Below are 22738 nucleotides of genomic sequence, written 5' to 3' on the forward strand. Positions count from 1 at the left end.
ATAAGGCTTAAACAGTTCTATCTGCATAGTAGTTCTCCTAATGAGTGGCTGATAGAAAACAGTTGACAAATAGGAAAAGCTCTTGGATTAAGGGTGGTATTTTTTTGTTTGTTTGTTTTGCATTTTCCTCCCCTATACCTCCCATGTTTCAAAAGTAGTGAGTTGTTAAGAATGTCTTACCTCTGTCAGTCAGGATGTTTAATCCTCTCAAGTCTTAGGCTTCATGTTTACCTTGTGCCACTTTTTAATGAAGTGGGTTTTCTGCTTCAGAGGAAGGATGGTTATCCAGATAGTTGAGATGCTTACAATATTAAACTCAAGTTTCCCTGTTGCACTGTAGCCTCCTTTGGTCAAGACATTTAAAACCACAGTATATCTGGACTGATAAAAGAAAAAGGGCTATGGAATGAGCTCAAGCGCTGGATTGATCTGTGATTATCTACAATGCCCATTAGCTCTTTTCTTAGCTCAGTTTTGGACCTGCTTTCTCCAAGACAAGTTCCTCTAAATCTTATTTTGCACTAAGTAGTACAGATCTGGGCCGATCTGAACTGGCCCAGGACCAAAGGTTGGCTTGCAGTGCTCTCATATGCACTTTGCTTTAAAAGAGAGGAAATGAGACTTTATTGTACAGAAATGGATTACAGAAAAATACTAAAACATGCAGGACACTTAAATACTATATTAAGTTCATACATTGAAAATAGTAATGACTGAGGATATTGCTTGCATATGATCAGATTGCTACTTCAGTGTTCTGTTTCAGAGAATATTTATTGTTGTGTTGTGAGGCAGCAAGTAAGTATGCTTATTTTGTACCATCCATTACTTTGTATTAGTTTTAATAAGTTACTGAGAATGAAATTCAATTCTTTGGGCTTTTAGTCATGTTGTGTTTAACTTAAAATCTACTGTGAATTCCTTCCTCCATTTCCAAGTGCTTTGCCACCCAAATGCATAATTTGGTAGTAACTACACTGCACATATACTGCGAATTTGGGATGCTTCTGACAATCAGAGATGAGTTGCAACAATCCCACTTTTCCAAGTTGCTGAGCCAGCTTTTGTACCTCCGCTGTGCACTAATGCTGTGTGGACACTGATCGTGCTGACATCTCTGTTTTCTTACAGACCTTTTCTGGTGTTAATAAAGACTGAGCTTTAGCAAGAACAGTGCTGCTGACAGTATGACAAGTGTACAATGAATAGTAAATTAGTTAACTATTCAGTTGCAATGTAGCTCTGACTTCAGGATTTTACTTGATGTCTCTTCTTGTTATAAAAGAATTATTTGAAATCTGTAAATTATCTTCGCTTTAGCCTCACCCAGAATAAACAAATCAATATACGTGGGGCAAATAGACTATGGAATTGCAGTTGTGTTCACACAGATGAATTGTTTACTTGAAGTCTTAAGAAAGGACTTTAGTGCCTGTATACCCAATCGTGCATAAAAGTCTCAAATCACTAAATTTTGCTTATATAGAAGTAACTGTGATGAGAGATAAAATGTGCCTTTCTCTGTTTTCTAAACATTTTCTGTGCTTGCCTACCTACAATTCTCAAATCAGAGGTCTTTGATGTTAAATTTTTTTCACCTTTATGCTCTTCTTGAAAAGTGGATTTTGCAGTAGTAAATACAAGCATTGACATAAGATGATGTAGTTGCCAGGGTTCTTTTGCTCCAAGTAATTCAGTTACACATGTCTAAATGGTTCATGTATAGATCATAAAATATATTACATGATTAAGTATAATCTTTTGTGTAAGGACCCAGCTATATTCACAAACTCGTGAGAGTTCTTTCCAATTATTTTTATTATAATTGTTTGCTGTCGTGCTTGTCAGAAGCATGCTTATAAATTCAAAACTTGATGTCCTTGGAGGTTATTAAATATAAACTTATGCCAGTGTATAAATCAAAGATGCTGAGCCTGTTGGCAGTAACTGACTGTAATCAATTGGAAAAATCTTCTACAGCCCAAGATTCATTTTTCTACTACGTGATGGGGAACAAACAGTGAGCATAGTGGCTTGAGTCACTGCTGATCTGCTCCATGTGGGTTGCCTTCTCAGGCTGTCCCTGTCATATTCTTAGCTATGTCTGTCTGTCATTGGACTGAAACCACACATCTTGTCTTTTGCATGAAATCGGATCCTGTCATGTCATGAGAACAGATGCGTTCCAGATGACATGGCATTTCTGTTGTGTGATGCAGATGCATCAGTCATATAAGTGCTGTCTGCATTTTGATTATAAAGGGTGTGGGAGTAGAGCACAGCATTTCATCTTTGCCTCTTTAAAAATCTTGTAATGACCTGCACTTCCTAAGTTTCTCTGGATTTGTTGGACTAGAGGAAAGATATTTTCCAGATTTTATATATATATATATATATATATTTTATTTTTTTTTTACTTTGTTGGTAATTAGACTAAAGCAAGAAGAGACATTAGATAAACTTAAAAGCAGGTACTATTTTGGGATTTTATTAAAAAGTTTGGATTTCAATAATTCTTTTTTTTCTTTACTGATTTACTTCCTTCTTTTCATCCATTATATTTGTGGAGACTAATCCAATCTCTTAGCCTTTGTTGTATTGGCTTGGTAAGCCAAACCTACATCTCTCTAGGGAAAAGTGATCGATTCATCCGGAAAAAATCAGTAACTTTCTGCACACCTCTTCCTGTTCTGGCGCAGCTTCCTTGAGTGTCGTTCAGCATTGTGTGAGTTCTCACCAGAGCTGCACACAGGGGCATTAGTGCTTCTGTATGTGCAATGGCAGCATTTTTATTTTTGCGCTTGGATTTTACTTACCCCCAATGTTTTGTGTAGCTTGATATTGTGATTGACAGATGTCTCCTTTCTTTCATCCATCTTACACAGAGAATCATGGTTTTGCTTGAAAATATATGCTCTTTAATTTTTATATAGTATCACATTTTTGTTGTTCATGGTACAGTCTTTTCTAGTATAATTACCTGATTTTTCTAAATTGACAATGCCTCTCATGGCTGCCAGCAAAAAAATAGATCACTGGCATTTTTTACATTGTATGTTGTAAGCACTATCTTAGTCCAAGAATGATTTATATTTTCTGCATTTGGCCAAGACTGAGAATCTGCATACCATTAAAACAATGATTTTACACAGTTTAGAATTCAAATAAACCTACCATATTCTTTTCTGCCCTTCAGTTGTTGAAATATATGAGGCAGTTTGAGGAATACAGTCCAAAACAGACCTAGAACCTGCAACCTTTTGTACATTTTGGTACTTTCAATTATTTTTCACCTGGGGAGCAAGGAGTGTAAAACAAATTGTCTTTTCTTACTCTATAAACACCATAAAGGAAATAAGTAATTCCCTGTTTTCATTCTGTAAAGCACAGCTTTAACTGTTCAAAGTATTTCCCAGTTCTGTGTATTGATGTTAGCTGAAGTTGATCAAGATTTGTTTAAATATGTTGAGTGCTTTCTCTTAAATTATTCAAATAGAAATGTACTGTTTGTTAGTTCAGCCTTCATTTAAATAGACAAAATGTTAACTGAATTTTTTAATACCTTAGAGATGTTTTTGGAAAAGTTAAATTTTTTAAGTTATTTGTTTACTCCTCTGTTTGCTACTGATCTTTAAGATGAAAGTTTTAATATCAGGCATGTCCATGTTCTTCTGATGTTTAACTTTTAAGAAATAAATGTCTTTGATGTAACTAGATTTGATGGTTGTAGATTCCTTGCTGCCTTGGAATCATGTCAATGTGAATGTTATTAGGAGATAACCATAATATATCAGATGCTGTCCCAAGCAAACAGATAGATTTCTGCTAATACATGCAGTATGGTTATCATTAAGAAGACATTTTATTCTAAGGTAAACATCGTTTGGCTTTATTGATGAATGTTTTTATTGATTTTTATTTCATTTTGCAGTAATGGAACAACTGCAGGATCCAGTTATGCAAGAAGATGCAAATATTAAAGCTATTAATGAAGAGTACAGGAAAGCCTTTATTTTTATCAATAAAGGACTGAATACAGATGAACTGGGTCAGAAGGAAGAGGCAAGAAGTTACTATAAGAAAGGGCTTGACCACTTGCTCCGAGGAGTTAGTATTCCATCAGAGGGTCCTGCATGTGTAGGGTCCCAGTGGGAGTCTGCCAGGCAAATGCAGCAGAAGATGAGGGAGACCCTGCAAAATGTTCGTGCTCGACTCAGCAGTCTAGACCAAAACACCCCACCTCTAGAAGCAAGTCCTGCTACGATGGATGCCCCTCCTGGGGTACCCAAGTTATATCCATCCATTCCTTCCAAAGAAAAGCCAGAAAGACCACCTGCCCCTAATTCTCTGTTTGCACGAAGTCAACCATCCGCAGCAGATGGAGGTGTTGCAGCTGTGAGCCAGGGTCAAATTCCAGCTATGAGTCCATCCTCTGGAAAACCTCTCTGTCTACCAAATGAAGCACCTCCTGCCTATACTCCTCAAGCTACCAATGGCCATTTTACTGTGTCTTATGGCACAGACTCTGGAGAGTTTTCTTCTGTAGGTGAGGACTATTACAACAAGTGTACTCAGCCACCTCCCCTGGAAAACCTGGGAGTGGATGCAGATGAGCTGATCTTGATTCCCCAAGGAGTACAGATATTTTTTGTGACTCCTGATGGGCAGGTTAGTGCTCCTTCATATCCTGGATATCTACGCATTGTGAAGTTCTTGGATACAGATAGTGAAGCAGCTCAGAATCGTCCACCTGCATTTCTTCAGGTAACAGGAAAATAACTTTTGCCTTTAATTAAAATTTCAAGAACTGTCATAAAACTCTTAACAGGAAATCTTCCTAAGTTCTTGCTCTTCAAAGTCTAAATATCTTTGTGATAATATGAAGAATGTTATAGATGTTGCAGAAATGGTTTTGTGCAAGTATACACTTTTATGACTTTTTCTGTGAAAAGTACCTCTGTGTCTTCCCAAGGTTGTCAAGTGCTGACTGTTCTGGTGAATCCCAGTTTCTAAAGGAGTTGACTGAATGCGTCTTTTCATTTCATAAAATTAACTTCTCTTCCTTCACATAGAGAAGACATGTTGATTCACGTACTGTAACATGTCAGCGTCAATTGGGCTTGCAAACTACCCACTTCATTCTCATTTAGTGATAAGGTATTGAAGTTAGGGCGACTGATAATTTGGAATTTGAGGGCCCATGTTAGTACAGATTCTGAACTACAAATAAAAAAGATGCATTATCTGTATTTTTTCAGTCCTTGCTTGCTTCATGTGGGCATGTTCTGTAATGAACGTTGTGGATTCTGACTTTGGATCTCCTTGTGTTTGCTAAGATTGGCTCTTGGAAGTCTCATACAGAAAAAATACTTCCTGGTTTTGAGTCTGCTGGTTCAGCTCCACCTATGTTAGCAGTCTTCAGCAGTAGGCCAGCGACAGCCATACATTTTATTTATCCTATCATATAAACCTGCCCTGAGTTCTACAGGATGGTACAGGCACTGTGAATCCTGACTTGTTTGGCAGTTCTTTTCATTGACTTCTATACCTCAAGACTAGACCTCAGTTAAGAGGGTACCAGCCTGAATTACAGTCCTGTGAAAATTAATATTTTCTCTATATTAGACTGTCAGAACTAATGAAGAGTTGTATTTCCAGAGTCATGTGGGTTGTAGTTTCTTGGGATTGTTTTTCTTTTTTTTTGTTTTTTAAAAGATGGCATAAGACTTTTTATTTTTCATCATAGAATCATAAAATAGTTTGGGTTGGAAGGAACCTTAAAGATCATCTAATTCCAACACCTCTGCCATCAGCAGGGAACCTTTCAGTAGAAACTTTATGGAAAATCAAGTTTGTGGTGCTTATCACTATGCTCTGTCTGTCTTTCTTTTTAAAAGCATCTTTTAATTACTTCATGTACTTATCTTTTCTAGGTTTGTGACTGGTTGTATCCTCTAATGTGTAACCAGTCTCCTGTTCTGTGCTGCAGTACTGGAGTCTACATGTTCCCTGACACAATGTCCCAGATACCAGGGTCCTATGTAGGAGTAGTGCTGTCTTCAGAACTTCCAGCAGCTGACAAAGAGCTGTTTGAGGATCTCTTAAAACAGATGTCTGACCTTCGAATCCAGGTAAATTTCTGAGGTGCCTCTTTATACCAATAAGAAAAGGTATAAGTCATCAATATATTCTCACATTTACATTTAGTTGTGTACAACTGCAAATTTTTGTGTCTTGCTTGGTAAACTGACCAGTGAGAAATAGATAAAGTAGGCCAAGATTAAGCAGCTGTGTAATGAAACCGTAGATCCTGTGACATGGGAGTACAGAATTTCTAAAATACTGATTTGTAAGCACAGACCATAGTTTGAGACCATTTTGTATATTTTCTCTGTTTTTCCAAAAGAGAACATAGAACCCAAAATAAAATTTGGGGTTCAGGAGAAAGCATGTTTTTCCCTGTGTGCGCACACACACATGCACACAAATTATGATGGATGATACCATTCTTGGAATATGGTGCCGAAATGTGTTTACAGTTCAAAAATGGTAAGCTGCCTCAGAGAAGATCTGTGAAAATAGTGTGTACTTCAAAAATCTGCCTCAAATAGGATCTCAGATAAATCTGGTGCCTTATTGCAGTACGATATTGACAGGTAGAGAAAACAGGGAAAAAAACCCATAATCTAACAAAGGTGCGATAACATACAGTGACTGAAAACAAGGTGCAAAATGTTATTGTAAGATTACAGGAGCACCATTTCAGAAGAGTGGTAATCCATAACTACTTAAGAGCTCATAGCAAGATTATGTGTTTTCATGAAAGAGAGAATTTTGTTGAATCAACCAAGAGTTGAATGCAGTGATGATGGACCAGTTTGGAGCATGCCATGAGGGTGGAGTTCTGTTATGGTATAAATCCTGTCGAGTTCAGCAGGGGATTTCACTAGCACAGGTGGCCACTAATTTTTACTTAAAAGGGGAAAGTACTGCAGAATTATGGGCTATTTCAGTGCAGGACTCAATGGATAAAATGCTGTCATTTTTCCTGCGTAGTAGGGGTTCAAATTTGATATCTCATTAGCTCCTTATTGTCCTAAAACTTCGTGTTTTTGTTAATGTTCCCTGATACGATGTCACAGGTGCCAGGATCCCATGAGAAATTAGGGTTATCTTCAGAGCTCCCAGCAACTGAGAGAGCGCATTTTGAAGATAAATTTAAACAGATGTCTGGCCACAAAGTCCAGGTAAACGCCAGGACAGTGATTCCAGAATTTATAGTAAACAAAATAAAATAGTCACTGGAATGCATGTTAGAACAGCTGATTTGACTGACAGCAGCAATGTATGCTGTGTTCTGTGGCTGTTTTTTTGTTGGGTCGTTTTGGCTTTTTGGTTTTTTGCTTTGGTTGGTTGTTTTTTGTTAAGAGCAATTGCAGTTATTGCAGGCTACCACATTTTTCAAGTCAGCATATTTCAGCAGTTTTGAAAACTGTGATATAGCACAAATATTTCAAAGCCTAGTCTGATAGCCATTTAATGTGTCTGTTTTACATGGTATTCATGAGGATCTAGTTGACAACTATATTTAATATAATTATAGTAGTGAGTCACCTGTCTTATTAGAGAATCCATTTCTGTTCCTTAGTATAGTCCTCAGAAGTCTTGTTGACAGTTTTTCTACATAGTGACCCAAACTGTGGTGTAACTAAATAACATCTGGAACATAGTCTGGGTCTTTTAATTGTTTATTTGTTTGGTTGGGTTTTACCTATAGCTGTTTATTGAGGTAATTTGGTCACATGCTGAAAACGTTTCTTGAACACAACATTTCACACTGCTGTCAAGCAGTAATTGTGATATGTCAGTGATACAGTGTTAACCTTCTGGGTAGCAACCTTCTAAGTTTTAGTGTACTCTTTTCTGTTAATGTTGGTTTGGTTTTGTTTTACTGCAGCAGTCAGCTATGGGCAATAGCCTGCTTTATGTCCAGTAAATGTTTCAGGGGAATTCCATGTAATAGCAAATATTCTATATTGTGTATTCTGTTCTGCCAATGGGTTTAATCTAAACAAAAACTTCTTTCTATCTGTCATTGACTAGCAGTGTTTTCAATCTTTGAAATGGTTTGGGTTTTCATTTACTTCTACATTGGAAAAGTTCTAAAAATCGAATCTTAACAAAAACCTAGATCTATTACAATTTTTTTGCTTTCTGTAATTAAAGTTTCATTGTACGTTGTCTGTGATATGTGTAAAGTGATGTTACACTTATTAGAAACACTAAATGGCCTGTGTTGGTGGTTGCTGTGTTTGAATGATTAACATCTACTCCAGAAACTGTAGTGTTTGACACGAAATCACACAGAACCTGTCCACCCGGCTTTAAATAGGGAGCAGTATCATGCACAGCACTGTGTGTGCCTTGGCTGTGCCAGTCTGCAAAAGCATAAACAGCACACAGCATGAATAATGTCCTTTATTTTTTAATTTGGGAGGAAAGGATGAGGAAAAAAAACAATCAGGACAGCTGCATTCCCTTAGTGCAGCTGGATTCTCTGACCAAAGACTGCAGTTCTTATGCTGAATAACAACAAAGTGGACTTCTCTCTAAGATAAAAATGATAGATGGGCAAGTCTCTTATCTGTTTTGCTAGTGAACTTGTACTGTAAATTTTTCCTACTCAGCTCCTTGACCATATGTCTATATTGGCAAGCAAATCTTTTCATTGTAGCTGGATGAAGAAAGTGTAGGAAAAATGCTGACCTATCTGATAAGCTTTTCTGGATGTGTAGCATTTTGGTGCAAAAGTAATTGTGTCTTAAATTTCCCTTGAGTTTCTCCACACTTCCCCAAGGCATGCACAACATTAATATTATTTGATAATGGATGTTGTATGATCCTGATGATAAGCTGCGAAGTAGATTCTCCGATGTTTTGCTTTCACTTGTCAGCCTTCAGAAGCCTCTAGTGATGCAGTTAACTTGCCTCAGACTGTACATATCCAACCACAACCTGAAGGAGCAGAAAATCAGAAAGAGTTACCAGAGTGGAGTGAGAAGGTTGCCCATGGTATCTTGTCAGGTACTGTTGTAATAAGAGCACTGTGTTGAATATAAACCTCTGTGAGTGACATTTAAACAGTATTTTCAACTAAATGCGTGTGTGTTGGTAGAAGCTGAGTGGTCAGAAGTAGTTGTTCACTAGTTCCAGTTGTGGTCATCTAAAGGATGCCTTGATGAGCTTTATAAAAACAGTGCAGAATATATATCCATTGCCAACAGTCTTGTTCATTGCAAATCAATCTGGCTCCTCATGTGTCACTGTTAGGATATCACCCCCTGTGACTCAGACCATTTTGCAGAACAGTTTTACCCCTGTATGAGCAGTTATATTACAGCAGGCACCTGTTGTGATTTCTGCAGATAAACATGTGGATTTTTTTCCTCTGAGTGCCTTTGGAATATACTAATGACCACCATCTGACTGTAATAAATATGAATCTGCAAGGAGGGCTAGAGGATTAGGTTGCATGTTTTCATGAGTGTTAATAGCATTGAGATGTGCCATTCTATCACTTCTCACCTATCTGGGGCTTGGATATATGTAAAAAAATTATTATCTGTATTAAGCTGACATTTGGATGAAGGCTGGCTGTATTAAATAAAATTAATTTCAAAAGCAGTGGTTTAGGAGCAGAAATTAATGTAGGAATTCATGCTGGACCATTAAGGGAAGAGTATAAATGCAGACTATGTAATCAGGACTGTTTCTAAAGTCAGTGTTGCAGAGGTAGAGGAGGGGTAGCTGTAGGAATCGTAATCTGTAAAATTGTACATTCTAAGAAAAGCAATTTTTGCCTTTTAGGTGCATCTTGGGTAAGCTGGGGCCTAATGAAAGGAGCAGAATATACTGGTAAAGCTATTCACAAAGGAGCTTCTAAACTGCGAGAACACCTTCAACCAGAAGAAAAACCTGTGGAAGTCAATCCAACTGTAGCAAAGGGACTTCATGTAGCAAAACAGGCTACTGGAGGAGCTGTGAAAGTCAGCCAATTCTTAGGTAAAAATTTCCATCTCATAATATATATATTGTTTGCCTTAAATAATAAATACCTCGTAAAATGAGAGCTGGTTTCTCTAGCCAATTAACGGGTGGAGGAACTGACCTGATGAAATCCAGAGAACAGTAGTTTGTGCCTAGTTACCTCCTGCAACAGACATGCTTCAGGATTAGTAATTATTACTTGGCCTCAAGATATCTTTTTTGTTCCTAAAACAATAGTGTGTATAGTCTTAAGTTTGACATGCTTTTGAAAGTTTTAGACAGTTAATTTGAATATTGTCTCTTTCTTTTCTTAAGTTGATAACCATGTATTTTAAAAGCTCTCTTGTCACTGTATGTATTTTTAAACTCATACACCTGAAACAAATCTGTTTGACTACATATAAATTTCCAGGTAGGAATGGTCTGGTGTTCAGAGGTGCTTGGCAACCCTAACAGCTCTCAGTAACTTAATTTCATTATTGCATATAATGTTCATATTTACTGTCTAGTGACTCAACCAAGTTTTAAAGGAAATTGTGCTGGTTGTTATAAAACTACTTTGAAGAGCTGGAATGATTGTAAGAAAGTCTTCTACAGAAGACAAGTCAGGAAAGCAGCAGCTTGTTCCCTATCTGCAAGTTGGGGATAACAAGGCAATGGAATCAGTTTCTTGAAATTTGAAGTGTGAGATGTGTATGTATTTTTTTTAAAGCACTTTTTAGCCATAAGATCAACCTTACTTGTTTCTTAATATCTGAAGCTGTGCAGAATCTGAAAAATAAGGTTGCTCTGTATCAGTTGGGTACTTAAGTGTGGATTAAAGTCTGTCTTTCAAATAAGCATATTTAAATAGAAGCAACACTTAAAACTTCAGTGAAGCTTTCTTCTAATTAGGAGTAAAGATTTTTAAGGAAAGATGTTCTGTGTTCTTACTAAATAATCTGCATGCCATTGTTTTATGGCAGTTGAAGGAGTATGTTCTATAGCAAGCTGTGTCGGAAGGGAGCTGGCTCCACATGTGAAGAAGCATGGCAGCAAATTAGTTCCAGAATCCCTTAAGAAAGATAAAGATGGCAAATCCACTTTTGATGGTGCTATGGTTGTAGCAGCAAGTGGAGTTCAAGGTAATAAAAATTCTTTATACTTTTTAAAATTGCATTATTTTCAAGTTGTGAACTCAAGCTGATCGTTTTTACAGGGTTTTCAACAGTGTGGCAAGGTTTAGAAAGTGCAGCGAAGTGCATTGCTAAAAGTGTTTCAACTGAGACTGTAAAAACTGTCAAATACAAGTAAGTTATATTTTTATTGATTTTATCTTCTATGGTACATTGTCATTCTGTTTGAATAATGGCAAAAAGGAGCTTATGAAAGTTCAGGGAAACCATCTGAAATACCTGCTTTGCTATAATTATGTAGCACATGATAAGGTGCTAAGTGCACACTAATGAGCATCTCCTGTAAGCAAAAATATGAAATGAGTGAATGACTGTATGAAGTATTTTTTTAGCTCTCTTTTGCAGAAGTATTACAGCTTCAGGCTGTCACAAATAATGTTCAGATTTTTATCTTCGCTCTACAGTATAATGTCATGAAAAAAGTTACTAGTTTAAACCTCTTGGCTCTAATCCTGAATTTTTGCAAACTTAGCTAAAGTTAAGAAAAATGGAAGAACTTCATCTATCAGCAGGTCTGGCTATAGTGAGGAGGTACAAAAAAAAGAAAACTGTGTAAGGAAATCTAAGGCATAAATGGCAATAATAGAACAGCCTCGACTTGCAAAATACAGATGTTCTTAGAAAAAGATAGTGGGGGAAGAGGAAAGTGACATTTGGGATTAAGATGATGTTTCTAAGATGATGGAAAGATGAAAGCTGAGTGTGCGTACTGGAAGAGGCTATGGAGAAAAAGGGAATTGAAATAATTGTGAAAGATAGGAAATGCACCCCTCAAAAAAGTGCAGTAGGTTTAATAGAAAGTGAAGAGTAAGCCAAAGCATGTAGGTTAAATTGAACAGGTGATAATCGTAGCAAAAGAGATATTAAAAAGGGTTGGCTGAAGGTGCATACAGGCTCCTAGCAGAAGGTAACAAGATAAACATCAGCATACAGTATTAAACAGATTGGTGTTCAGGGTTGTGTTGTGATGCATTTCAAATAGAAGGCCAGATAGTAAAGTTCTAGTCAGTGGTGCTTTAATGCTAATGTTTGTTTTCAGTAGGTAGGAATGTCAGGAGGTATTGTACTGGTACTCATTTCACATAAATTCAAATTAATGTTTTTGGTTTAGATATAAAAACGGAAAATATGGAGATGAGCAGACAACAGACACTCAGTGAAAAACAATAAGTAATTAAATGTTGCAGCTAATTGCAATACAATGGAAAATGATATTTAATCTTTAAAACCTATCTTTATAATTGTATTAAAATTCTACATAATCTCTCTTTTGGAAGCTGTTTTTTGTCACTGACAAAGATTTCTGCCATTCAAAATACCAGTGAATGAGCCAAATTCCCCTTAATGGAACAACATTAAAGGAACACCATCACAGTGTCTCTAAATCAAAAAAAACTTGGCTAAAACTTAGCTACAATACCTTTGGAATTATATAGAGATGCTCATCATTTGCATGTTAATCGGAATTGGGGGAAAACATAGCTTCAGAAGTAATATTTCAAGTCCTATGCTGCTGTCTTTTTTACAAACAATTTAAATAAATGCAGTATATAGCTGTGCACAACTTTTTTCTTAAAAAAAAAGTAAAGTATGCAATTGAGACTGGCAAACTAAAAAATTAGTTATCAGACATTAAGAAGTTGTTAGTTTTACTGTACTGGATAAACTAGAGTCTTGCTTTAAATGAGGTTACCTGTTTTACTGATATTATATACTGGATTATGATGCTCCTGAGGTGAAAATAATTAATTAAATTGACAAATACTGCACTTTGCTGTGAGATTAATTCTGTGATCTGCAGATCCAGTGTTGGTGATTCAAGGCTGTTGCTCTATCAGAGAATTAAAAGCAAAACAAAAAAACCTACTAACTCTTTTTATTTGGTTTCATTCTTGGTTCCAGCCATATGTTCTGGCTGCTGAACTGATAATGTTATAGATTTTTGGATTCTTTGATATTCTGTGCTTCTCTCTGGCTTTATTTCGAGGTCCTCAAAGAATCTCTGGTCATGAAAAACATAGGGAAAAAGTAACTCTGCCGACTGCTGCAATTCTGATGCTGCCAGGAATACTTCCCTTTGGCCTGGTTTGTCTGACTGCAGTGCTCTCTGGGGAAATGTCTGGCTGCCCAGAACAGCTGGAGTTACTGCTCTCACTGTATTCTTGTCCTCTTTCAGTACTCAACTCTCTGTACAGTTGAGTATATTAAGTAGTTAATATGAGACTAATGACTTCGCCCTAAAGCATAAGGAAGCTGGACCCATACCCCATGGGAGATAAAACCAAAGGTTTTTATCTCTTCATAATTTTCATCATAGTCTCAAGATAGCTTTGTCGAGCCTTTTGGGGTTTTGTATGATGCAGTACTCCGGGTGGGGTCTCACCAGAGCAGAGTAGAGGTGCAGAATCACTGCCCTCAACTTGCTGGCCACATTGCTTTTGACACAGCCCAGGATACGGTTGGCTTTCTATATAGAGGGTATAGGAATATTATGTAAGGACTTGGAGGTTATTGCACTTCTCTCCCCTTCCCCTTCTCATGGTTCTATAGATAAGTCTTCTACTCTTCGACACTCGAGAGAAAAGAGGGAGAAAAACTGGAAGGTTTTTTGAGGAAAAAGGGCAGAAGCATATTGGTATTTTTAAAGGGTAATCCATCTGATAGAGGAGCAGCCCTTACTCAAATGGCTTTGTAATTTCTAATTTTATTCTTAAGACATTCAGGCTCTATGCTTATTATTTGTTCTTGGTAATGCCTAAACTTTCAAAAGAATTCCAGTGAAGATTAAAAAACTAAGTATACAAATCTACAAAACTGCTCTCTTTCTTTAGGTATGGAGAGGATGCTGGCCATGCTACAGATGATGCTATGAATTCTGCAATCAATGTTGGTGTGACAGCATTGAACATTGACAATATTGGTATCAAAGCTGTTGTAAAGAGAACTGCAAAGGAAACTGGCCATGCTGTCCTAGATGAATATAAAGTATTGGATAATGAAAAGAAGGGTAAAAAATGAAAGCAATTAAATATTTCTCAAAGCCTTACATTAGAGATGAAACTTCCTATTTACAAGTAACTGCATTGCTCATCTGCAATTGAACATAAATCACACTGTACTTTCCAAGCAACTGTTACTTAATTTGACATGAAAATGTAAAAATAGGGAGAGCATTCGTAGAAGGAAAAATGAAAGTTGTCAACTCCTTGTTCTGTATTGAACAAGAATTTTAAACAACTGGATCAGGGCTTTAGGCAGCTGGAAGATTATGAGTTTGCAGTTCATATACTTGCCTCTGTAAGCACTTTTTCAAAATAATATATGGAATAACAGATTAATATAGTAATACTATTGTGAATATTTTTGTAACACTTTATAAAGAAGGTGGTGATACTGAAAAAGTAGGATTACTAATTCTGGAACAAGTAGAATTATTAGTTTTGGGTTTATAATGATCCTTGAGTTAGTTTTACTAACCTAGCCTTGTCTTATTTAATATGCATTACTAAAATAAGCATTGGGTTTCATTGTTTTATAGAGAATTTATCTTTTCAGCTACCAAACAGCTAATCTTATCCAAAGTTCATGTCAGGAGAAATGAAAGATGAACCTCAGGTAACTAGGCAGTTATTCCCTTTTAAACTTTTTTTTTTCCATCCAGCATATAAGTAAACCAAAGATACCAAGCATTTCTTTTAAAAGACAGTATTTACAGATCTAGAAAAGTGCATTTTCCACTTGACTCCATAAGGAATATACAAAGATTCTTTGAAATTCAGATTTTTATGTAGAGAGGAGAAGTATGTTTTTGCATAAATTATTTTTTTGTGAAAATATTCTGTAGAATGCACTAGGAACTTCTGTGCATTCTGTACTTTGCGGGCAATCCAGAAGGATTCAGATTATATATCATGGCCTCCTAATGGAAGACAGTATATATTTGAACAAATAGTTCTAACAGTCATCATCTTTATTCCATTAAATTCATAGTTGCACAAGGGTATGAAGTCTTTAAAAAGGGTACAAAGGCAAGCCCTTTTAATGGAGAGAGGTGTGTAGAATAGATGCAACTGTGTAGATTTGCAATCCTCTTTGTAGCCCAGTGTAAAATAACTCAGTATGTCAAATCCTTGAGATGCTTTGGCACCGCTACTTATTTAACGGTTCACTATTGAGTTTTAAAGCTGCTACATATTCTAATATTGGCTGTACCTGCAACAAACAGAATGCCATCAATTTACAACTTATCTCCATTTCATGTAAATGGAGAAAATAACTGAATGGTTGTTAGCTAGTGATATTTGTATCAGATTAAAAAAAACACAGTAACAACTGTCTATTAAAATGGTAATAGGTGCACATTTTGTGGTAGCTGCTGTAGGGTGAGAAATGTGAAACACAAGGATCTAACCACTTGAAGTCTAACTTTGATTTATGGAAATAAAGATGAAATTAAAATTGGTTAATCTGTTCTTGACCTTTTTATGACAGGAAGCTTCTGTACGGATCAGTGAGTGGAAAAACTAGGACTTTTGAAGTAATAAAATAACAGTACTGGGGTATGTCTGCAATACAAACAAGCTCATCAATTAAAATATTTCAAACTAAAAAAGCCCATCTAAAGTACACCGCAACAATTTCTGTTACTGTAGTCTGCCACTTGCCAGCATGTGTAACCAGTTATAGGCTACTAAAACTTTACACTAGCAAAAGCATTTTTGTTGCTATGAACTGCATTTACAATAGGGATGTATTATTTGGGTCTTCCTTCCCCCACTCTGGTTTTGTGTGTAGCTCATGCTCTTTTAAAACAACAGTTAAGATCAAGGTCTTCAAGAGACCAAGAGTAAAAAAAGACTTAAATGCCATCGGTATCAGGCAAGCATTGTTGTCCTGCTCAACCTGCTGTTGTTCTGTTCATGTGTAGCCAGTCTTTCAAAATAGTATTTATCTTCTTTGAGACTTTCTTTAATGATGCCTACCCCATTTTACAGTTTGTAAAGTGATACATCCATGATCTTCCCTTTTACATTGTTCCAAAATTTAGTTAATTCTCACAGCTGAATATGATGCTACCAAACTTACTTTGCTTCAGCTGTCACTAGTTTGGCCCAGGGTAGCAAATCCATAGGCTTCTCCCCACTTCTTCTACCATATGCAACAGTCTTCTCACACTTGGGCCTTACCTCAGCTCTCCCTTTTATACACTAAGCTCCCTAGAGCTCATATCTTAGGTTCGCTTTCTATTCACAGCTCGATTTTGTTTCTTTGGACACTGAACATCTTTTGATGTATGGCAATCCTAGAAGAAGTCTTATAAGACTCCTTACTGTGTACTGCATGAACCACTACCTATTCCTAATGTATTCCTATTTCCAAATTTATTCAAAGTCTTTTCTGCTATAATATTGATGTTGAATCTTGTCTTGGGAAGATTACTTTTAATGACCTCCAAGTCATTCTAAGCTACTGCTGTCTGTGGCATTTTCAGCATTCTGTAGGTATAAACCACTGTTTTTACCTCAGGTCTAAACCCTTGTATTTTAATAGATTACCCTGGATTCCAAGAGTGGGTTGGTCTGTTTAATGCTGGTTTAAAACCAACTTACAACAGCTTATTTCTTAATGTTCCTTGACTGAATCTGTAATCCTTTAAAAAGAATTGGTAAAAGTACCTTCCACTAAAACATGCTGACCATTTTACCACAGAATGGTGTTGGAAGGGACTCCAGAGGTCTGTAATCCACCCTCCTTTGCAAAACAGGTCCAGCTGGAGCACAGTATTCTGCCAATTCTGCTCACATTTTGATTATCTCCAACAGTGAAGACTTCATGGCCCCTCTGGGCAACCTTTGCCCAGCTTGACTCTGGTAAAGGTAAATATTTCTCCCTTATACTAAGCCAAAGATTTTCATATGCGTTTTGGTGCATTGCCGCGTATCCTTCCATAATGCACACTGGAGGAAAGTCTGACTTCTCAGTCTTCTTTACACTTTCCTCTTACATAGCTGTTTACAGCACTAAGATCTCCTTATGCCATCTCTTCTCCAGACTGAACATAGGCCACGTGTGCCTATGTCCCTGACCTAAGGCAGCCCTTGGGAGTTCAAAGCTAAGCACTCCAGCATGTGGTCCCGTAAGTGCTGAACAGAGTGGAAGAACCATCTCCCCAGGCTCTTGGCCAAGCCCTTGCTGAGGCAGCCCAGGCTTGGCCTTGTTTGCTGCAAGGTCTTGCTGGCTCATGGCAGCTTGTTCACCAGAGACCCCTGTGTCTTTTCCTATGAAGCTGCATTCTGGTTACTGCCTCCAGCCTGTACTGATCCATGGGTTTTTCCCATCCCAGATATCGGGCTTCACATTTGTTTTTTGTTGAATTTCCTTAGGTTCCTTTCAGCAGCCTGTTTTTCCAGGCTGTACACCCTGCTGTGAATGGTAGCCCTGCCTCCCTGCATACTAACTACTCCTCTCAATTCAGCAGCAGCAGCAAACTTGCTGAGAAGGTGCTCAGTTGTGGTGGTTTGGAAAAAAAAATTCAAAAAGCTAATTTCAAAAGTTTTTCTACAATTTGTTCTAATGTGTGTAGAGAAGTTTTCAGACAGGCACAACTCAGTATGGGGGAAGGGAATTATATTACCATTTATTACTTAATAAATACTCTAATACACATATATACATATATATAACAATTTTAACTATCTCTTCTATGGTGAAACAATATATATATACATAGACCTTTCCTTCAAAAAAAAGTCCAGAAAGAAGAAGTCTCCTTTTCCCTTTCAGGCCACAGCTCTTCCAAATTAATTTCTGCGGCACTTGGAAGTATCTCTTATCTTTAAGGCAGTAGTTTTGATTTGTTATAGCTGGAAAATCTCTCTTCATGAGAATGCAGGGGGTCTCTCTTTCACCCCTACTCGCTCACCATGGTCGGTACCATGGAGTGTAGGGAGTTAAAGTCTTTATCCTTCATTCCGTGGGGGGTCCCTATCCCCGGGGATCAAGCTCCCTGGGTCAGAATGGTTTTTTGGGGTTTTTTTTCGGTTCAGTTCTTACCCCGAAAACGTTCCAGCAGACCTCTCTCTCCGTCTGTTTTGTTCTGTTCCTGCTGCCCCTTCGCAGGGGGCCTTTCTGCTTCGAGCTGCTGCGGGAGCTCGGGCTACTCCTCTGCAGAGGTTTGCTTCGTGGCTGCCTCCGCCTCAGGGTTCTAGCTGCCGCTTCGACTTGTCCCGGGCCACTCCATGGCTGTGTGCTGCAGCTGCCTCTCCAAGGATCATGGCTAATCAGCCTGGCCCACTCCTGCACCCCTCAGCTTGTGCTGGCTCTGCTCCAGCGCCGTGTCTGCCCACCGACTGCAGCCCTCTGGCTGGCCGATCGGGCACCACGCTGCCGTTTTTCTCCCCCTGGCAGTGTGTGTGTGGGGGGGGCGCAGTGTTAACTCAGCATCCTGGCCCAGCTACAAAGCCATGCCAGGTCCCACCGAGTTAGGGCCGGGAAAGGAAAGAAGCCCCCGGCCCCAACGGTCAGGACCGGAGGAAACCCACCTCCCCACCCCCGGCCCGCCGTTTAATATGTGGCCTCTCAACTCATGGCTGCCTCTCTTCCAGCTACGCAGTTAAAATTAACCTCTTCTCTTCCGATTCTGTGAGTATGTAATTTCCGCAGAGGACACTAAGTTTTTAATGAGCCCGGTATCAAAAACACCACCTCTGGAGGAGACTATCACCAGCCCCAGGGGGAAAGGTTTTTTCCAAACCACATCAGTCTTCCAGGCTGTTAATGAGGAATTAAGGGTATTGGCTCAGATACTGATCCCTGAGTCAAGCAGTCCTACTGCTGATCACCACACTTCAAGCCTGATGGCCCAGTCAATTTTCCATCAGTCTTATTACCCAGTTTTCCAATCTATAGCTGACCAATTTGGCTATAAAGGTACTGTGGGAGACTATATCAAAGTCCTTGGTAAAGTCAAAATACACAATATCCACAAGTTTTTCCTTGCCCACACAGCCAGTCATCATACTTTAGTTACTGGTGCTACAGAAATAACTACTTCTTTGTAATTTATGTCATAATCCAAATGCTTGTCTTCAGCAACTGGTCTGCCTTGCTTTTAAGTAACTCTTGCAGTTTATTGCCTTCATATAATATGAAGTTACATATTTAAGTATAAAATTCTGCTTTCAAAACACATTGTGTTGTGACCAAATTTCCTAACTTTTCTTACTAAACATTTTAATCTCAAAAATAACATTGTAAGCTTTAAAACAATAAAAATACCTTTATAGGTAGCCACATATCTATTTTAACAGGTTTACTTGGAATAAAAAAATGGAGGAAAATTCTCCTGTGTTGCAAGTGTCACTATGTTACTGCTGTGATTGTTGAAAATGTTGAAGGTTTGAAGTTTTACACACACCTTAGTTCACAAGAAACTGTTGCTTTTCTCCCACTGCAGTTTCCAAACCAGCAGGCGAAGCACACCGCTAGACCTGCTGTCCTGTACCAACCCAACTGGTGTGGTCTGGGCACATCTTTATGTGCATGGTGACATAGTTCCTGGGAGCTTACCTAGTTAAGACACCTGGTAATCCCTGAGTTGAGGCTGAGACCTGAAAGTATCCTGAACAGGAGGTCAAATGAAAGTCTCCTGGAGCAGAGAGATACACTGTGATTGGGAAAGAGCTCTCAGTTCCCCTGTGCCCTCTGTTCTCAGACTTCCTTCTGATTCCAGGGCTCTTTCTGAGATCTACGAATGTGCCCTCCTTGTGGAGAACAATCCTTCAGGCTGGTTAAATTAATCTTGAAGCAGTTGTTCACAAAAACTGGTAACAAGAAAAATGGTTACTGTTTAGCACCTTTGCTGCTAAGATTCAGTATCCTGAGTTAGTTATGAATGCTAACGTAGGTCCAAGTCATTACTTAAATTACTGTTTTGGTATGAAATGTGTTGTCAATATGAATCTTAAAAAGGTAGCACTCAGTGAAACATGAATGCAAAATGAGCAGCTAAATTTAAATGCAGCTACAGTGCAGAACTCTTCTTCAATTTGTTTCTTGATTAAATTATTTCAGAAAATTTTGAATTCAATCCACACCTCGTGATAATTCACTGATTAGCTGATAGCATCAGTTATAACTTGAGACTCAAATTCTGCTCTAATATATATCAGACAAGTGAAATTACAATGACTTTTTCTTCTTAGAATCAAGCTTCCCACTCTCCATTCCTACTGTTCTACTCCCAGACATTAGATCCTGCTGGATTAGTGCCTCGCAGTATCAGTGATGTGTTGATTGGCTCACTCCAGTGTCACACACTCCCACTTTAGGATTACAATTCACAACATTTCAGGGCTGGCTTTTGGATGGCAGTACTGATTTATGCTATGTTAAAGTAATGGTGATACATAACCCATGTTTTAAATTTTAAAAGCAGTGCCTCTGTTACCCAACAAGTGGTAGGGCTATTGCATTTGGCTCACTACTCATGCAACAAACTTAGTGAACTGAGAAACTACACCCGTCATTTTTTCATAATATATCAGTAAAGGAAAATTAAAGTCCATCTCCTTCCTGAGAAAGTGAACAGATAGTTCACTATCTGTTGATCTAAGAGTGCACTAATCACTCCCACTTTAACCCTGTCCCTTGCATAAAGTCCAGTGCTTTTCTGTGCAGCTGGCGAGCCTTTTCAGCTCGTCAACCAACAGAAGCTACAAACATTAAACATTTTCCCTGATGTAAGTTTTCAGGGTTTCAGGAGCTGTACTGGCTCTTTGGAGAGTTGCATAAATGTCAAGAGCTGGCACTGAAGCACATGGGAGAAGGTAGCATGAAGAACCTGACAGAGGTGATGCCACTCTTGCAGCATTAAAACTGATGGATTACCTCAGAAATCTTTACCTTGAGAATGCCCTGAACTGATCTAAAATTTCTTGTTTGAAAAGTGAAACATCAAACATTTTTTAAGTATGAATCCAGACCAAGGTAAGAGATAAAATATTTGCCATTATATATTGACTAACTAACTCCATTGACTTGATCAGTGTTAAGACCTGATTATTCCAAGCTTTTCTGTCTCAAGTTAGGGTCTGCCAAACCAGTTTGTGCACAACACAGATCACAATTACTGAGGGTGCTAAATGCAGACTAGGCATGTTGTAAGACTGGGCTCTGCCACACTGTGCCTGACTTCACACGTGGGCCACGGCGTTTATTTAAAACCGTGCTACTTTCCATCCAGAGTAAGTGTTTTTAAAACAACCGTCACACAACCATGTTTCCCCAAATTATGGAAAGTTCGGCACAACAGTTCGCCCTACATGGCCTCTGTAACTGGGCCAAAGCTGTTTCATGTTTTTCCCATCAATTTCTGGTGCTGCCCGAGCCATGTGCCGGGGGGTTCGCTGGTGAGAGGGCAGAGAAGCGCCGTCATACGCGGGGCCGTCCCGGCAGCGGCGGGCGAGCGCCGCTGCACACGCGGGCAAACGGGACGCGGCAGCGCACGCCGGGGCCGGAGCAGGTGAAGATGACACCGGCTGCCGGTCGCTCCCGGCCCTGTCTCGCCCTGAGCAGAGGGAGAGCCACATGGGCTGCGGAGAAAGGAGTGCCCGAGCCGAGGGTCAACACTGCCGCCCTCCCGCCCGCCTCTGGCCCCACTGCGCCGCTCCCTCAGGCTCCGCCGGGCGCTCGCAGCCGTCGCCCCGCGCAACGCCGGCCGACACGGAGGCTGCGGGCGGGGCGGGCACCGGTGGCCGCAATGTGGGAAGGCGGCGAGCGGCGGGCGGCAAAGCCCGACCGCCTGGCGCTGGAGCTGGGGCAGGAGAGGCAGAAGAAGTGAGTGCGGGCGGGGGACGGGGCGAGGCCGCATTGCAGCGGCCCCGGGAGCCGCTCTGCAGCACCGCCCGTGCGGGGCCGCCCGCCGCCTCCTTGCGGCAAAATGGCGGCCTCTGCCGCGGGCGGGTGCTCTGGGCCGGGGGTCTGCCAGGCACGGCTGTGGTCGGACCGCGCCTACGACTGGTGCGCAATAGGAAGGGCTGGCCCGAGGGCTGGGGGTGGGACAAGGAGCCTGAAGAAGCAGGATAAGTAATATCAGCCGAAAAGGAAAATAGGACCAGCTGCAGTTAACCGCAGCAAGCAGCTGAACGCTACACAGCCCCTCGCTCGCTCCCCTCCCGGTGGGATGGGGGATTGAATCGGAAGGGTAAAGGTGCGAAAATCTGTGAGTTGAGACAAAGGCAAAAGAAAAGATAAAAAAGAAACCAAAGAACAGTAAATGATTAAAAACCTCCGAGGTGCTCACCACCAGCGGGCTAATACCTTTTCCAGAGCAAGGCAGCCCCACAAAGCCCCACCACCCCAGTTTTTATTTCCAAAGATGACATTACATGGTATAGAATATCCCTTGGGTCAGTTGGGATCAGCTGCCCCGTATGTGTCGCTTCCCAACTTCTTGTGTTCCCCCAGCCCATTTGCTTGTGGGCTGGTGTGAGAAACAGAAAAGGCTTTAACACAGT

General features: G+C 39.5%; 2 protein-coding genes and 1 long non-coding RNA gene across 6 annotated transcripts in view; 2 read left to right on the plus strand and 1 right to left on the minus strand.

Annotated features, from left to right (window-relative positions):
• The window catches only part of SPART (spartin), a 51759-nt gene extending 36071 nt beyond the window's left edge, over positions 1-15688 (plus strand). For 3 of the 4 annotated variants that reach the window (XM_039385867.1, XM_039385865.1, XM_027713462.2), the window contains 8 exons: positions 3932-4764; positions 5934-6131; positions 7143-7247; positions 8955-9084; positions 9868-10062; positions 11013-11171; positions 11246-11336; positions 14054-15688. In XM_039385867.1, the coding sequence (XP_039241801.1) occupies positions 3934-4764; positions 5934-6131; positions 7143-7247; positions 8955-9084; positions 9868-10062; positions 11013-11171; positions 11246-11336; positions 14054-14240 (1896 nt within the window). In that variant the 5' untranslated portion in view covers positions 3932-3933 and the 3' untranslated portion in view covers positions 14241-15688. The remainder of the gene's footprint in view (positions 1-3931; positions 4765-5933; positions 6132-7142; positions 7248-8954; positions 9085-9867; positions 10063-11012; positions 11172-11245; positions 11337-14053) is intronic. The other variant, XM_027713464.2, reaches the window with a different exon arrangement.
• On the minus strand, positions 8463-18746 carry LOC120324165. Its single transcript, XR_005565227.1, has 2 exons — positions 18276-18746; positions 8463-9015 (listed from the first exon to the last, which is right to left on the minus strand). It is a non-coding gene; the product is annotated as an uncharacterized LOC120324165 (long non-coding RNA).
• Positions 18747-21498: 2752 nt separating this feature from the next.
• LOC113983879 (coiled-coil domain-containing protein 169-like) overlaps positions 21499-22738 on the plus strand; it is a 29815-nt gene continuing 28575 nt past the window's right edge. Inside the window, exon 1 of the mRNA XM_027713473.2 lies at positions 21499-22058. Within this exon, the coding sequence (XP_027569274.2) occupies positions 21499-22058 (560 nt within the window). The remainder of the gene's footprint in view (positions 22059-22738) is intronic.

This window comes from Pipra filicauda, unplaced genomic scaffold, assembly GCF_003945595.2.
Source record: "Pipra filicauda isolate LSUMZ 115617 unplaced genomic scaffold, ASM394559v2 scaffold443_size986076_pilon, whole genome shotgun sequence".
Taxonomy (NCBI): Eukaryota; Metazoa; Chordata; class Aves; order Passeriformes; family Pipridae; genus Pipra; species Pipra filicauda.